At 42.2% G+C, this 17,180-nt stretch overlaps 1 protein-coding gene across 1 annotated transcript; it reads right to left on the bottom strand.

Moving 5' to 3' along the window:
- Positions 1 to 1,566: 1,566 nt before the first annotated feature.
- crispld1b (cysteine-rich secretory protein LCCL domain containing 1b) lies at positions 1,567 to 15,087 on the bottom strand. Its single transcript, XM_069685111.1, has 14 exons — positions 14,821 to 15,087; positions 8,316 to 8,434; positions 7,838 to 7,970; positions 7,505 to 7,620; positions 6,658 to 6,758; positions 6,255 to 6,434; positions 6,079 to 6,139; positions 4,645 to 4,711; positions 4,366 to 4,496; positions 4,221 to 4,264; positions 4,046 to 4,118; positions 3,421 to 3,490; positions 1,982 to 2,115; positions 1,567 to 1,769 (listed from the first exon to the last, which is right to left on the bottom strand). The coding sequence occupies exons 1-14, from the start codon at positions 15,085 to 15,087 to the stop codon at positions 1,718 to 1,720; spliced, it is 1,548 nt and encodes a 515-aa protein (XP_069541212.1). The 3' UTR covers positions 1,567 to 1,717.
- Positions 15,088 to 17,180: the final 2,093 nt, after the last annotated feature.

Genomic DNA, 17,180 nt, shown 5'->3' with positions numbered 1-17,180 from the left:
AGCAAATATTTCAAAATTATTTACAACATTATTATGTACAAAAATATACAATCAAGTTTTTACTGCCTGCGTTGTTGCTATGATGTATGTTACCACTGCGATGAAAAGGACAGGATATGGAAGCCCAAACGAAACGTCTCTGAACGTGCATATCCTGATTTACCTTATAATTAATTCTCTTGGAATTTAGGCAAAAGTAAAAGATAAATAAGTCTATGTCCAACATGCAAAAGTTTAAACTCACATGGGTCACTTTCAAAACAACTAGCTAAGGGGGGAATTCACTAAGAATGAATTATGGCTGTTGATAGCTCCATAAATTGCGGATCATTTGCACCCACTATCTGCTCCGTCTCAAGGTCCCATTCACAAAGCAGATTGCATTGATGATATTGAAGCGCAAACATGCACATCAGGTTTAGCAGATTAGTGCAGTTTGCTCTTGTTTTGTGTCTGATTGTGGAGAGAAGCTGTCTGCACCTCCACTCTCTGCTGCGCGGTGCTGCGCTCTCAGGCATCAGTTGAGCGCACACTGACGGATCTCAACTCCATGCACAGATCGATGATGAACAGGGAGAGGAGGGGGCAGTTCTTTAACAGTTTATTGTAAAGCCCAGACTCGACAGGTGTTTAGTAGTCTTACTGTCTGTAATGCAGCTTTAAAACGAGCGCACAACATCAGTGCGTCCATAAAAATATCCCTGTCATGCATAACAGCTCCAGACCGTCTCCACACGTGTGGACAAAGTGTGCCGGGGTTGAGCCTCGCACAGCCCTGGGAGATTGATCTCCCGATTAAAATAATAATGACAAAATATTAAAAACAGATTGTTTTTCCAGAAAAATACATTTTTTGATCACACAAAAGGTGGAATTGTCGTCATGATCACTGGAAACTCAGAGCAAGACAGCCCTTATAATACTGTGCTGCAGTTACCACCAGCTCTCTGCAGACGGTAGTATTTTCACTCTGACTGCGCGGTGCTGTGAGTGCTGGTGCTTGTGAATTAGGTGCTTTTTGCCACGAGGCTCATTTGCATAGAAAGGGGGCACATTTTCCCCAAATGCTGAAATAATGACTCATTTAAATACGTGCAAACTGCACCGGAGCACAGAGACACGGTTTGCTCTGCAGCACCCTCTGCGTGTGCTTGGAGAATGAGGCAGAGTCTTTTTGTGCCATGTGGTTTAGCCGGTGCAAAAGCCGTGCAATCCTTTAGTGAATTCCCCCCTTAGTCTTTTACCGTAACCTGAACGTAGCCATAAAGAAATGATTTAAGACCTTCAGACAGCTGCTCCTATTAATTCATCTGTCTGGTTTGGTTCTGCATAGAGGAGTGGTGGGGCGGTGGTAAATCTGTTGGCGTATACTCAACTTAAAGTATTAAAAAAAATGATGTCATGATTTTATGTCAGTAAACGATGCATGGCAGCCTACAGTTATTATTACGGTCAGCTCAAAGATGTAACGCAAACTACATCCAAGAGCATCATTCACCAAACATTCCTGCTAATATTAGACTCTCTTTAAATCATGACCAAACTTAGAGGGGAAGGCTTGAGTGAAGTCATTATACACTTTTAGTGTCAGAGGCTGAAAGCTGAATTATTCACTGTAGCAGTAAATGTGATTACAGGTTGTGAGATGATGATGAGTGGGTTTGCTGGATGAGAAGTGGCCATGTTTGACGGCTCTCTGTCCTTTGAGAGTGGTTTTTCAGATGACTGCAAACACTCTGAAGGCTTTTCCAGCTGTCGGATTCAGCAGGCTGGGAGAGGAAGAGCAGGTTATTTAAACACTGAAATGTTCTTATTAAACCGACCAAGGTATTTGGAGGAAATTACTCACAGCAAGGTTAAACTCAAAAATCTTTATATTTGCCAGTTATCATATCTGAATTTCATGAAATCAGTCGAGTGTATGTTTTTAGTTCTTCCTTTATAAATAAACTATAATGCTATGTGTGTACTCTGTACTTACCTCTCTGAGGTAATGCCGTTCTGGTGACTGCCAATGTACTGCTTCCTTTTGTCGGCAGGCATCACATCGAGGTATCCTCCTGACTCGTTCTGAATCACTCCAGCGTGAATGGCCGCTCGACAGATGCTGGATTTCTGGGGAAAAGAAATAGAAGTAAGGAAACATAGGCTATCATGATTTTACATGAAATCATCTGTATAATTCTGTGCTGAATCTGTCCTGTTTTCTAGAGAATCTGCACAGAGTTTTTTGTCTCCGGCCTAAATGTATCACCATCTTGAAATAATAAAAAAATAATTGAGCAATTCAAATCGTTCGGCAACTTTAAGTGACAATTTAAACAAAGAAAAAGATGCCCCTTTGAGAACAGGATGTTATACAGTACATGTAACAGCGCACTAACTTGTTAAATCAAAACACACAAGTTTGCAGTGTTGTTGCTGAAAATCACAGGTAATAATCTATTTAAAGTTTACACGTCATGTTTCAGGGCCCTGGTGTTCTGCTTACTGGCTCACTGGCTCTGATTATTATTTGTTGTATCTACGCTGACCATGTGGGCCGAGAAGATTTTACACAGCAGATATTTAGAGGTGTCATAACAAGAAGAAAAGAAGAAGAAGAAAAAAACATACCTGTAACTAACAACATTAATCTAGGCCGGATTTAATTTATGTTTAACATCTTTAAAGTAATAATCTCGAAGATTTCCATTTAAATAAATGTTAAATGTTAAGTCTCTATCTATCGTTGAATGAGGTAACACAATGGTGATTGAGCCTATGGCCCACTGATGAAAGCCTTTGCATTTGCAGTATATAGTATTATTATGGACTGGGTGTCTGTGGCGACTTTTGCAAAGAAAATCTCAAGTCCGGCGCTCAGTTAGTGACGCGTTTTCCATCAGCCAGCAGTGGTTGGTCTGCCAGAGAGGGTAGGCGGAGCTAAGCGGCTGCTTTTCCGGTCTCTGCAAGTGTTGTGAGTAAACAGTAATCTACTATGGCTGAACAAACAAAGAAAAGATCGATGACTACAGATACAACTTCAACAAGAAGTGAAAATCCAAAGAAAAAGAAACAAATTGGACGCTCAGATGAAGGCAAACAGTCTAAAAAGGAAAGCGACCATCAGCAAGTAAAATCAAGAGTTACAACCGGAGCCAACCGTGGACGTCACACATGCGACACTGTCTGGATATCTGGGAAGTGTGCTCCAGCAATTCCTGTTTACCGGCACAGGTGCCGCCAAAGAGAACAAAACTGAGATCTTCGAGATTCCAACAAGTAAATAGTTTGATTACTCATTAGTAAGTACTCAATCCATCTTTAATAATGTTATTACACCTGTGCTATAATAAAGTCAGAATGTCATCTTTGAAAAAGATCTATTGTTTTACACAAATGGCGGTAAGGGTCGATGACAAGGATGCAAGAACTCACATCTGAGTAGTATTTAGTCCCAATGACTCGCACTCGACTGTCACGTAAACAGTTCCTGGGACAATACAACCTGAAAAAAAAAACAAAGCTCACTTTAGGTCAAAGATATTTTCAGTGCACACTCTGGAGTAGTAACAGTAGTGTTTGATGTCTTAAAAGACAAGATATCTGGAGGTCAAAATAATCTCAATGGTTGGATTGTTAATAAAAGGAAAGTATAACATGGTAAAGCGTGTGAAGTATAATGTCAAGTATAACTGCAAATATGCACATGGCAAATTCTGTAAATGCTATTTTGCCTTCACATTAAATGTAGGGAGGTACGATATTATCGGCACATTATCGGTATCTGCAGATTATGGCTTGAAAATGACATAAACATGTGCCTAATATTTCGGTATCGATATCGGCAAAAAGGGTTGGTTAAATATCAGCATATCGGATATCAGCAAAAAATCTAATATCGTGCATCCCTAATTAAATGGTTAGCAGGGTAGCTAAGGGTATCTTAGCCCACTTTGTATTTAGGCTAGTTTTTCTACTTTGAATTTGGAGGGTCAAACAGCTGACCTTTATTACTTAGTATGACTGTGGCTGCTTGGCTGAATGCAAAGCGTGACCTTACCTGGGACAGTGTCGTACAGGTTTCTTAAAGGGGCAGAAAAGAGCCACGGTGGTATCACATGACACTGCCTTGACTGAGAGAAGAAATGGAAGAGCAAAATGACCCAACAGTGTTTCTCTACACAGACAATATTTTACTGTATCTGTATCCTTAAAGCGACATATATCGTATTTACCTGGTACTGTGTCTATTTTGAAGGAATTGGCACTCCTGTTCTTCCTGTGAGGTGACAGCAAAGTTATATTAAAGGGCGTTAATAAACATCCAGGCCATATGAAACTTTGTTTAAATGAAACCTTAATACAGAGACTGATCCTTACCCAAGTGACTGAATCCCATTCTTGTATGACTTGGTGAATTGTTGTTTTCTGCCCAGTCTGGTGACATCCAGCCACCCTCCATCATTGTCAATAACACCCGAGTGTAAAGCCGCTCCACACACACTAGATTGCTGCAGTAAAAGACATAACACATACATGTTATATGTCCATGGAAACAAAGGTTCAGGTCCATTTTAAAACTATATTCAGACAATTATAGGTGCTCATTCACAGTCCACTTTACAGTACAATATATAACTGTTGGTGGTGGTAATTTACCATGTCATAATATCCGGTCCCAACTACTTTTCCAGGGCTGTCAAGGCAGCCAGGTGGACACTCATATCTGTGGACAGGAACAACAGTAAATAGGTCAATCTGTGCTTTTAGTATGAGCACATAATTCACCATTTCCACACGGTGGCCTTTTTCTTCTGACGTCATGCTCAGGGTGTTGAGCTGTACTACTGCGTTCCTAGTTTTAATTCATTAATGTAGGTTATCTGACAAACTGTTTAATGAGCAACAGAATCGACAGTAAGTAATAAAAACCCAGAGGGACACCACGCAATATTTCAACATTTAATTCACATTTGATAACCCATTAGCTACTTTTAGCAAACAAGTTATGCTAGCATTCTTCCTTGCTCACATTAGCTAGGGATTAACATTAACTCAGTACTTAGCATTATGTTTGCTTGGAGTTTATTGCTATTCTGTTGCATCACGCAACATTACCAAATAATTATGTTACCTTTCAGCTACCTCCTAGCTTACATATATAGTAGCCTTATCCTTTAAATGCTAACCTTAGCTGTTGTCTGTTCATAGCTAATGCGTTATCAACATAGACTGTATAGACAGATGGACATGACAGCTCCCTAAAAGTGATGCCAAAACCTCTCTATCGCCCCCTGCTGACTGGCTGCAGTATAGGTCATAAAGCTGTTAACAGATGGGACATGAGTCAAACTATAAAATCAAAATACACATGGTTTCTGTCATTATAGTTAGTTCTTATCATGCTGATTTACGTCCAGGTGTTAATTTTTCTGACAAGTTTAGTTTTAATTAGTTATTTGATGCTGTAAAAATGATGACTGACAGCTTTGTTGACAAATACGACTCCTGCAGCCGATAAGAGTAGAGGAGGGACGGCGAGAGGAGACGTAACTAAAACAATCACTACAGTCATTGAAGTTTACCTATCTGTGAACGCCTGCTTCAGACCAACACAGTTAAGTTAAGCGTGTGTTTTGGTTAGCGGAAGTGGCTACAGTGGCTCCACCTGCCGATCTCTACTGTGCAGCTCTGGCTCCAAATGACATCACCATCGCAAGATAGCAGCGCCCGTCACTTGGGGTATTTTGACTTCAATTTCGTGCAATCAGAGCAGATGGAGTGTCATCCATCTTCTGTATACATACAGTCAATGATTATCAAATAAGTTGTTTTAACTTGAAATAAGGACAGATTTCCCTCCAGATTTTTTACCATCCATTGTCTTTTTAGTCAACCAAGAAGCCTTGAAATGATAATGATTTGTTACTTACACTAAATTTATACGACAACTTGGAACACAGGTGTACAACAATATTAAACTATTTGAGCGTACCACCCTGAGCATGCTGTCAGATGCTATCAAATATTTTCCAGAATTAGAATAATTTGAAATTCAACGGTTGCAGTGTCACCATTTCCCTCATCATTTACCTGTTACAGGTGGTCCCCTTGCACTGATCTCTCAGCTTAGTCTCACACTCCACCTGTTGGCCTAAAATCCCAAACATACAAGAGCTTTTCACGACCTCATTTGAATAATAGACATAAAGTTTAGTCTTAAAGTTACAGCATTCAGAGACATGTATTATTTGAGGGGCAGTCCTTACACATCTGCTCTGTGCTGACAACCAGGTTTCTATCCAGGTTGTCATTGGGGGAGGGGTCTGGTGTCTGGGCCCGGGGCCGGGGCTGGGGTTGGGGCTCCCTGTCCCTCACTGGTTCTGGTTCAGGCTCGATGTAGTTGGTCTCCTCGATCTCAGGAGCTGGACGTCTGTCAACGCCCCCATCTGGAAACATGAATGCCAGATTGTCATTGTGTCTCAAACACACTGGGTTTATGACTCAATATTAATATGGCAGTTTAGATTTGTAAATGCTACACTGGGCATAAAAACCATGACAGGATAACCAGTGGAAATATCCACAATGTGTTTGTTACACTACTAACAGCTCTGACTATCTGTGGATGGGTACAAAGGTATGAAAACCACTACTTTGTCAGTAACGCACCTTTGTAGCAGAGATTGTCCCTGCAGCCTCCAGCATAGCTCGCTGGACAAGCAGAACAGGGGGCTCCATATTTGTATGGAGCATGACCCCACCAGTTTCCCCTAGAAAAAGAACACAATTACAGGGACATTGTTGTTGTCAATGGTCGGTAAATTATTTTATGATCTCAAAAGAGTACTCCATTCGCATCATCTCCAGTTTTATACCGTTTTGATTTCAACAATGCTGTTCCAGTGCTGCTCACACTATGATTATAAATCACACCCAACCTAGATGATAAAAAACATCCACTGCAGCAAGATAAACAACAAACTTTACAAAGTTACTTTAAAAGGAAACTAAGAAGTACAACATAGTATTTTTTTGTAGCGCGTGATTAGCAAGTTGTTCTAGCGCAAAAATGATATTGAGCCGAGAACCGGGCTGTCTTTGAGCAGGGGAGTGAAGGGAAACAAAGAGTGAGTAGTGAGAGAGTAGACATCCTAATCACCTTCTTGCTCTGGTGCTAACTTTACCAACAATACATATTCACTCAGAGATCAAGTTGTGTATGTAACGTATTTTAAAGCTGCTTGCCTCAAACAGACATCAGAAGCAGCTTGTCTGGTATGCTGACGTCTTTCTAACTTTGCACCCTGAACTTATTTAAATTTTCCAAGTTGACTCTAGAGACATCACTTGAGACATCACACAGCTACCTCTGGGGTCACAAAAGGCTTTATACTACTATTTTTCTCGCCTGCAATAGCACTGTAAGAGCATCCATATATACATTCAGGATTTTAGTTAGGATTTCTTTTATGTGAGGGAAATGTGTCACATGTTATAAAACAAGGAGGAAACTTACGGTGGAGAGTAGTTGCAGACCAGATAGACCGCTTTGGCCCAGATCATTCCCCACACGTTCATGTTGTAACACACATTGATGGCACAGCCGATGCGATTGCTTGTCGCCCACACTAACTGAAAATGAACATACACAAACCAAAGAAAATAAGCAATAATGATAAACTAGTGAGATGGTCCAACACCACCTGTGGATCCGTGCTCTCATTGGAGGCCAAATCAGTGAAAACACTTCTTTAGCTATGCTCCATTATATATAGAAGTAGGGTTTTAAAGGCCTTAAATTATACAAAAGAGTTACAAACCTTTAAAGACATAGAAAATAAGCCATTACCTGAGTGTAGTGAGTACAAACAGGTCCAGAACATCTGAATGGGCAGTGTGGATTACACTCCTGGGAGTAGGGGTAGCTGTAGTACCTGACCTCATCATACCAGGCCTGGACATGGAAGGTCGGGGGCCGGTCCCTAAAGTAATTGTAAAGCTGTTATACCGTATCCTTTTATTATATCGCCAAGAAGAAAAAAAAAACGATTAAAAATAATAGTAATAGTAGTAAGTAAAGTAATATATAGACGGCTCAAAGGCTAAGTTAATGGCAAAGTTACCATGGAGCAATAAAGGAAGGTAACAAAAGAGCAACAAAATACATCCACTCTGAGCACAGGTTAAATATGTTTAGGGTTGCTATCACTCTGCTGTGGAAAAGCTTGGTATATATTGTAACACACAAAATGCTCTTACTCTTCTAATGATATCATTGTATAAAACATAATTTGACTGACACCCTCCACTTCGTTGTACATACACACCTGCCCCAATGTGCTCCAAGGTTTTGGCCTATTTGTGTTAACATGTGGCTCGGTCCATGTTCCCATCTGCAGCTATGTGCCCAGTGCTCTGCGCTCCTCTCTAACTCATAATCCCACACCTGGGAAGAGCACACACAAAAAAACAAAACACAACAAATCTCGGTTAAAAAGACATTTGCCTCTGGATAGATCTTAGAGGGTCAACTCTGAAGGTCAGCAAGGGTGAGTGGCTAATGTTTTTAAGCTGGCAGCTGGAGCATTAAGTAATATTAGCTTACTCTTGAGCTCCAGGTGAGTTTTCTTCGAGAGCAGCTTAGCCGCCGACAGATGTTTGCAGACCTGTAACTCCACTCTGGATCACCCTCATGATTGAAGTGGGCTAAGTGGCCACTTACTGTAGTTACGGCTTTAATTGCTACTCATTACATTTTTTAGATATCTCTTCATCCTCTTCAAGGGGAGCTAAACCATAAATTCCACTGAAACTAATCTGAAAGTAACCTCACACACTCAAGGCAATGTGAACCTGAAAGATGAACCTGCTCTTTAAAGCGCAGTGGCTGTACGCATGCTCCTCGCAAATTTAACACAGTATAGTCAAAACTAGGCCTCTCCTATTAAACACACACGTTCACTCTCTTACACACAGACACATACGTGAGAGAGGAGGGAAACAGAGAGGTAGCACCTCCACCACATCAACTTGCAGCTTTGTGCTACTATCCAAATGTGGTTGTTTCATAGCTTGTTTCCAGTAAGTTTTGGTCTAATAAAACAAGCGGAGACTGAAAAAGCTGACATAAAAGTGACCAAAACAGAGAGTGTCTGTGCTACCTTACTGTAAAAATACCTGAAAACAATTCAAACACCTCATGGTTCTAATACAAAGCAGAAAAACAGACCATGAGTGGAGGACTGAGCGATTCAAATGTTGCGTCAAAGTTAATTTACTGTTGACTTGGTTGGGGACGGAGAAGAATAGGCGCAGTGTGCTCTGCTGTTGGCATTCTGTTTGGTTGCATTACGGCTATCACACATCAAAACTAATAGGATAATGCTTTAGTGTGGGGTTGTAACTGCTCTGATTGACCACCATAATGTGTTCCATATGTTTGGTAAGGCTAACACACTGTGCCCACTGTTGCCCACTCACTGTGGTGCTGCTTACTGTTCAGGCCTGACTGAGAAAGTGATATTTTGACTCTTTACTTCTTTGGCCATGATCCAGCTGTGGCCGGGAATAAACACTGCACTGATTTTTTGCTCAAACCTCCTGCATGGTTGCCATGTGATCCTAAATATTTCCATGATCAAAATCTTATATTGCTCTTGTTAGGTGGAATCATATTTATCAATCATATTTAGGTGATTTTATATATATTTAACTTTAGGTAAAATATTTTTCTGTGAGCATAAGTCTACAGAAAACAGCTGTCTACAGTCAAACAGCACTCAGGCCTGAATGGCACTGCATTAGAGTAATGTCAGGGGCTGCATTGGTGGGAATGTGTTGCTAAAGCTACCATAAAGACCAACAAAGACTTATGAACTAAGAAAGCATTTTGGCCTTTACCAACTTGGACTTTTGGTGCTAAAAGTGCCCATATTTAAAGAGCAGCTCCAGTCATGCTTTAAGACATGCTTGAAATAATAAATTGTGTCTGATATGTTTTTTTATTGCAAAATATGTTTAATTACCTCATAAAAATCCTCCAAAGGCATCTCCTCCTTCTCCCTCATAAAAAATCCCAGAATCTGCATAGTCCCTGCCCACTATGCAAATTTACAACCTTCCCCTCTGTCGCGAAAACAAAACACGTCTCTGCCGTCGTTTAGTGGCAACTTGTTGAAGCTTAGCTAGCTTGAAATGTAGTAATTAGTAGTAGTAACCTTAACGTTAGTAGTCAGTAGTGAGTTTGCAAAAATTACGATGACGGTTACAGCTGGCTCGCTCATCGCCGAAGTGGTTCTATAGGTTACACCTAATGATATGCGTTGCGTCACCCCGTCCATTAACAGGATTGGCTCCTTAAGTTTGTGACGTCTCAAACCTGCCAATCTGAAAACGTGTTGTTCAGCCTGTCCTTGGTACACTGCAGTTTGAAAGCAGACAGGCCCAGCCATGGAGATGACTGCTTATGTTGTCCCTGATATTTCTTGTAGCACATGAAGAACACCACATGGAGATGTTTACAAGGTTACACACTTGATTTGCACTAGAGGGGGGCTTTCAAAGAAAGAGTGGATTCATTGCTTCACCTCTATAGTCACCAGCCAATCACAAGTAGCCACACCCTCAAGTATACCCTACTTTACTTTTGTTAAATTTACAAAATGCACATCACACTTTATTGAAAAAGATTTTAAACTAGTAACCATAAACTTATAAGGAAAATGTTCATAAGGTAATATATCAACTGACAAGTAAAGTCATTCCCCCTCTGGTTTCATACAATCAGACTACTTTTTGCAACCAGTGGAGTCGCCCCCTGCTGCCATTAGACAGAATGCAGGTTTAAGGATCTCTCGCATTGGATTAACTTTTGAGATAACGTCCACTTGTTAGATACAATCTATGGTAAATCCACCGTTGAGGGCTTACCAGACAGTGAAAATGAACAGCAGATTGTAACATCATGAGGATAATCATGGTTAAGTAATCATAATATACCTGAGTCTCAGCTACTTTGAGGGAGACAGTAGATTTACCTTGTTCATGTTTGACTAGAAGTCACCTGAGACATGAGTATGATTAAGGCATACCTGGGGCAATATCCATATCTGACGTCCTATCTGAGTTCTGATCAGGACCGGACCTTGTCTTTCTCAGCTGAGGATCTGAGTCTGATTGAAGCTGTCTCTTGTTGCGGGTCTTGGAAAGGAAAGTTTATTCCAGGTAGCTGTAAAGCATGCTCCGGTCAATCCCCAGATACAGGGAAAACAATGCAGACTCCACCCTGGCCTTAGATCAGTGGCTGAGATATTTTCCCTTGCAGGGTTACTTATGGGCTCATGGGAGTTTGGTCATCCAGTCTACATGAGTTTTGTAGACTTGGAGAGGGACTACAATCCCTATGGACGGCACTGTGGGTACATGGGATACCAGGGCCATTGCTAGGAGCCATCCAGTCAGTGTATTACCAAAGTGAGATTTGTCTAGTGCGCCGGTTTAGCTCAGTTGGTAGAACAAGAGCCCCATGTGGCAAAGTTCTCATCATATTAGCCCCAGGTTTGTTGGTGCATGTCATCCCCACTTTCTCCTCTCTACATTTACTGCGAGTCTTCAGCTGTCCTATCAAATAAAGGCAAAGGGCCAAAATAATGATATCAAAAATGAGACTTGTGTCAGCAAAGTCAAACATGTTCCCGGTTGGCGTTGGCCTACGCCAGGGTCATTGTCTCGATTCTGTTTGTGACAGGATCTCAAGGATGTCAAGGTTTTAGGACCTCAGTATATCACCTCTGCTTTTTGCTGATGATGCGTTTCTTCTGGCTTCTTCAGACTGTAACCACCAGCAGGCATTGGTGCGGTTTGCAGCTGAGTGTGAAGCGTTTTGGGTGCAAGTTGGCACCTCCAAGTCTGAGGCCATGCTTCTCGGCTGGTAAACAGTGGATTGCTCACTCCAGGTGGGGAGTGGGTTTCTGCCTTAAGAAAAGGAGTTCAAGTATCTCTTGGTCTTGATCACAAGTGAGGGAAAAGTAAGGGACGCTCAGCCCATCTTTAGAGATGAGAGTTAGGAGCTCAGACATCCTGCGAGGCGAAAGAGTATAGCCCCTACAACTTTATCTAATTAGGATGCCTCCTGTGTGCCACCCTTTGGCGGTATTCCAAGACTAGGAGAAGACCCAGGGTTGACCCAGAGCTCATTGTAGAGATAATTGTATAATGTAGACTGGGAACGTCTCAGGATCTTCCAGGAGGAGCTGAAAAACAGTTCTGGGGAGCAGGGACATCTCGGCTAACTTGGTTAGCATGCTGCCACCACGACCTAGTCCCCAATAAGCGGAGAAAATGGATGGATGGATGTTAAAAAGTAAATTCTGTAACTTTTTTGAAATCAACACATGGACAAGCACTCCGGCTTCAAATACGGAGAGGGTTCTGTTAAACTTTATCTGCCTTAAAACATGTTCAGACGACACCTCGAAGCATACTGCACCCTTAACCCTTCCTATAGGCAGTACTACCTACTGCAATGCCCACGTGTCACTACTTTATGGGTTAAAACGAAATTTCAGTTCAGCACAAAGTATTGCACTGAAAAAAATCTACAGCGCTGACTAATGATCTCTGCCAGCTCATTATTCTCTCTAAGTTCTTGTTATTCTTCAACCTCAATTATCCGGCAGAGAGGAAGATGGACTGCGCGCCAGCCTTTGGAGAAAGGTCACAGAAACAACTCCTTTTGCATTCCTAAAAGCATTAAGTACCCAAAATACAGACCCATTTCCAGCCATCTGTCAGGACCACCTCTACTGCACAGCTCAGTGTACAATGTGCAGTCTTACAGCAGTGGATTCTTCAGCTCTTTCCTTTGCTGTTGGAATTAAGAGTATGTGAAATGCATCTTTATAATGCTTGTAACCTACAATGAAAGTGGTTGACATTATGGGAATATTGGTGTTTCGGGAGAATCTTCTGCACAATAGGTGCATGCTTTAGATTTTAAAATGTAACAGTGCTTTTAAGACCTTTGTTGAATTTCCTTTCTATGAAATGAAGGAGTCAAAGCTGCAATGAAGTGTAGCCCATCTGGCCTCCAAATCCTGCAATCTGAAAACCAAATACTTAGTCCCGGCCTTACCACATCATTATCATCAGTAATAGTATCCCTTGCTAAAGAAACACTGGATTAGTGTGCATAACATGCATTTACACCACCATGCTCCACACTTCAAACAGCCAGGCCTGACACGTTTCAAATAGATTCACTGCTATGGCACCCAAAATGAGATGTGTGGAGGATCAAATAAAGGATAACACCAGTCCTGGCCAGGGTTTGAGTGAGCTGGGATGGATGGGGAGAAAGGAGGCAACAGGACTGAGTGAAAGGGTGAAGGAGGAGCTTGTGGGGCTAAAGATGAAGAGAGTAAAAGAGCAAGGCAGGAGGAGAAATAGAGTGATAGAGTAAGGAGACGCAGAGCAGGAAGGGAGGGAGGGAGGGCAGGAGGGTTGAGGTGGAGTGGAGGACAACACTGCGGGGGTGAAAGCTGGACATGAGCCAGGGTCAGCGAGGGCGGGAATGCAGGAGGCAGAAGGTAGAGTTAGCCAGATGGGGGCTTTGGTTTGCAGATCTTGTTCCGTCTGTCTTACCCTGAGAACTGTGCTGTCTTTAGCTGACAGAGCTGCTCTGGCAGAGTCAGAAAGTTCCAAACTGATGTAGTGTCAAATGTCCTTGATTCACAGAACCATCTGTTGTATTCTAACAGCAGTTCTAACATTTACTAAGATTATGGATTGTTTCACCTGTATTGAAAATTGTCGCTGGCGGATTAGGCAGCTAGGTAGCTAACGTTAGCTCCATGAATTTTAAAAAACCCGGATAACTGCTGGCTTGCTGTAATGTTTTCAGTATTGTTTTATAATCGGATGTTAATCTGCACAAAGCCTACTGAAACTATGGAAGACATGGTTCTTGACTTAAGCCCCGTTTCTACCAAAAGACCTCAAGACTTTAAGTCCTATAGGAGCTACTTTTCAAGGGATTAAAGGGTTCCTCCAACCCGTTCTTGTCTGCCTTCCACAGAGGTCCAAAGACACATGATGATTAGGGAAATCCAACCCCTTAAGTCCCTGTATTTTCAGGGAGTACTACACCCTAGTGGGCATCTTTTGGTGGTAAAAACTCATTATAAGACTTATCTCACACCCTGGTCTGTGTGGTGGAAACGCTGTGAGGACCTCCTGATGTCCCTCGGGTTAGAAACGCAGCTGCAAGCCCCTTTTACACTGCCAGTTTAAGGCGGGATTGTTACGCCTGTTACATTTCATCTTCTATTTCAAACACACAGATGTGGAATGGTAGGGCGAAGGTAGGTCGTTCCACCTCTGAGCAGGCATCAGATGTAGTAACAGAAGTGTAACAGAGGCCAAATGGCGTCTGTGTAAACGGTGGAGCTGGCATGGCGGAACAGCGCTGTGTGGGTGTGTATTGTTTGCACCTCGCGCACATATTAGCTCCTTTTACACTGCCAGTTCAAGGTGGGATTATTACGCCTCTGTTACGTTCCGTCGGAGGTAGTAACAGACAGAGCTTCTAACATTAGCCTATACAGATTAATAATATCCAAGAGCCGCTTTAACGTGAGGATGTACAACACAGCTGTGCTCAAAAACCAAACCAAGTCAGTAAGGATGTGTTGTTAGTAACTTCAGGTTACTAATACTAGAACTGCTTCATAATCTAAATAACAGAATGTATGCATGGTAGAATACTTCTGAAAGATAAGATGTAACCCAATGTGATTTACCTGCAGGACAGCCAGCTGTGTCCTCAACACTCACCATGTACTCCATGTTGGAGGCAGGAGGGTGGACCTCACCCCGCAGCTTGTTGTGCAGGTTCAGGATGAGGTGCATGTCTCCCTCGCTGATGGCCCTCCTCCCTCTCGACCTGGCCCTCCACCACTCCTCGTCCTTGTCGCTGTACTTGTCCAGGATGGACTCGAGTCGTGTGGAGTTGGTGAGGACCGTGGACAGGACAGTCTGGGTCAAACACAGGAACAAGCTTGCCACTCTAACCCAGCCCGGGAAAGGAAGAGGCCTCTTCATGACGGGGGAAATACTGCTGCTGAATGAAGAATACTTTATGTTGCCTGCAAAACAGAGAGAGTGCATAATAGAGGTGTATATCTTGAATTTAAATGTCCAGACTAAGAACAAAGTTTCCATGCAGCTTTTGCACCAATGCACAGCTCACTATAAGCTCATTATTTGGCCCTCTTTTAAATTTTTCGTCAGTGTACATATTCATTTTCTCCCTTCTTAGCAAGCCCTACCCTACAGCATCACTATATTAGGGCCCAAAGGCACCTTGAATCTATCCTCTGTCTCTGTTTAATAATGCTGTAATTATAGGGGACTTCCCTTCAAACACTAATACAGCTTTCAGCAGTCTGAGTGCATCTGCAGGTCACTGCATCACTTCGCACAGAAGGACCAGTGTAAACTGACTTTTCACATGTCCTGTTGCAGAGCACGAGATTTAGTGCGCATGCGTCAATTACTGCACTGTGTGTGCTATCATGCATCGCAGGAGTAGGCTCGCAGTATTTTAATTTGTGAGTTAAAAAAGTTTCAGATGACACCACACGTCTTCTTTTATTGATCCCTTGAAAAAAACTCCATTGATATTTTTTTTGTAGAAAAACTAGTTCCAATGAAAAAGAATCTTAAGTAATAATTCCATTTTAGGTCTATTTTTTTAAAGAAAAAGGGAGATAACACGCTAACCCTAAATCCTAATCTAGTAATTATTATTTAGCAGGAAAGAAAAGTGAAATTTTACCTTTCAAATTCTGCCAAACTGATCAAAATAGCTCCCAGGTGCAATAGTCCAGATGCCACAGCGTTAAAGGTATTGCAGAGGGACAGTTTTCCAACCCAGAGAGCTTTTAATTCCATCCATCACACAAAATGAGTGCAGGCAGTCAGTTTTCTTTGAGGCAGTACATCCACGCTGGAGGACAGAGAGCTCAGAAATGTCTATAGGTAGCTGTTGAATTCCTCAGCTCGCTCTGTGCGCTACAGGCTGCATAGGACCACTGCTCATTTTGCGCTTATATGCCAAATTTGCGCTTAGCAACGCGCAACGCACAGGACCACGCCTCCACAAACCCTCTTTCTTCCCCTTACCGCACCCCCCACCTGACACACACACACACACACACTCAAACACACACTCACAGACCAGCAGGAATCTGTTGGAACTCCAGGGTTGATCTATTTGAGGAGGCATCTGATCGCACTAGAAGTGACGTGAGGGTAAACTTGTGGATGTTATGAGAGCAGCCCACTCCTGTTACAAATATGACACATTTTGCTTACTTTTGCAGGTTTGTTGTTTAACAGGAAGACACAGTCAGACTTGCAGAAAATAGGCTTCAGTCTATATATCTAAGGCACTGTGAGGCCATATAAGGCCGCCTAATGGACACAATAACTGTGAAGTCTCAATTGTGTTGGTTTACTGTATCACAAAGTACGAGCACACAGTTTACGGTTACATCTGTAAAGAAAAGATATTGTAGAATTCTTTTTTTGTTAATTTTGCACAAATGCATCCCGTTCATGAGCATCTGTGACTGGTGCCTTTCCCTGAACTTGTCTGGGATCACATCAGGCTTTCTTGCTGTGTGAGAATGAGGCAGCAGCCAGCAGGGTGGCCCAGTATTCCCCTGTGACACGACCACAAAGCACTGATTCATCTGCCTTTACATACACTAGAAGATTTTTGAAACTTTGTAGGCTCTGCGTACGTATGCTCGCTCTTTCCTCTTTCTTTGAATCCTCTACATGCTCTGGTCAGACTGTCGATCAGCACAAAAAAAGACTGTTTCTTTTAAATTGTCTTTCAGGGACAAAGGAAACAGTCGGAGCAGGCTACGGTGGAGAAATGTAGAATTTGTAGACAGGGACCTGGATTTTAGGGATGAACAGTAGTACAGTTTGTAATACGCTTGTAGTCATAGTAATATTGACCAGTCACGTATCAGCAGGCTGCCGCATATGCAGGAAAAACAGTCCGTATGGAGAGCAAAAGCAGGCGGAACTGCGCCAACACCCCAGCTCGCATCAGCATTCACGTGGTGATGATTTAGGTTCCTATTGCGCTCTATAAACGGACATCCGCATTAAGTTCAGCT

The sequence above is a fragment of the Semicossyphus pulcher genome, unplaced genomic scaffold (assembly GCF_022749685.1).
Source record: "Semicossyphus pulcher isolate SPU_LCO1_2020_fin unplaced genomic scaffold, fSemPul1.0.p SCAF_7, whole genome shotgun sequence".
NCBI lineage: Eukaryota > Metazoa > Chordata > Actinopteri > Labriformes > Labridae > Semicossyphus > Semicossyphus pulcher.
Note: the sequence above shows the minus strand (reverse complement) of the source record. Positions and strands in the feature narration are given on the sequence as shown.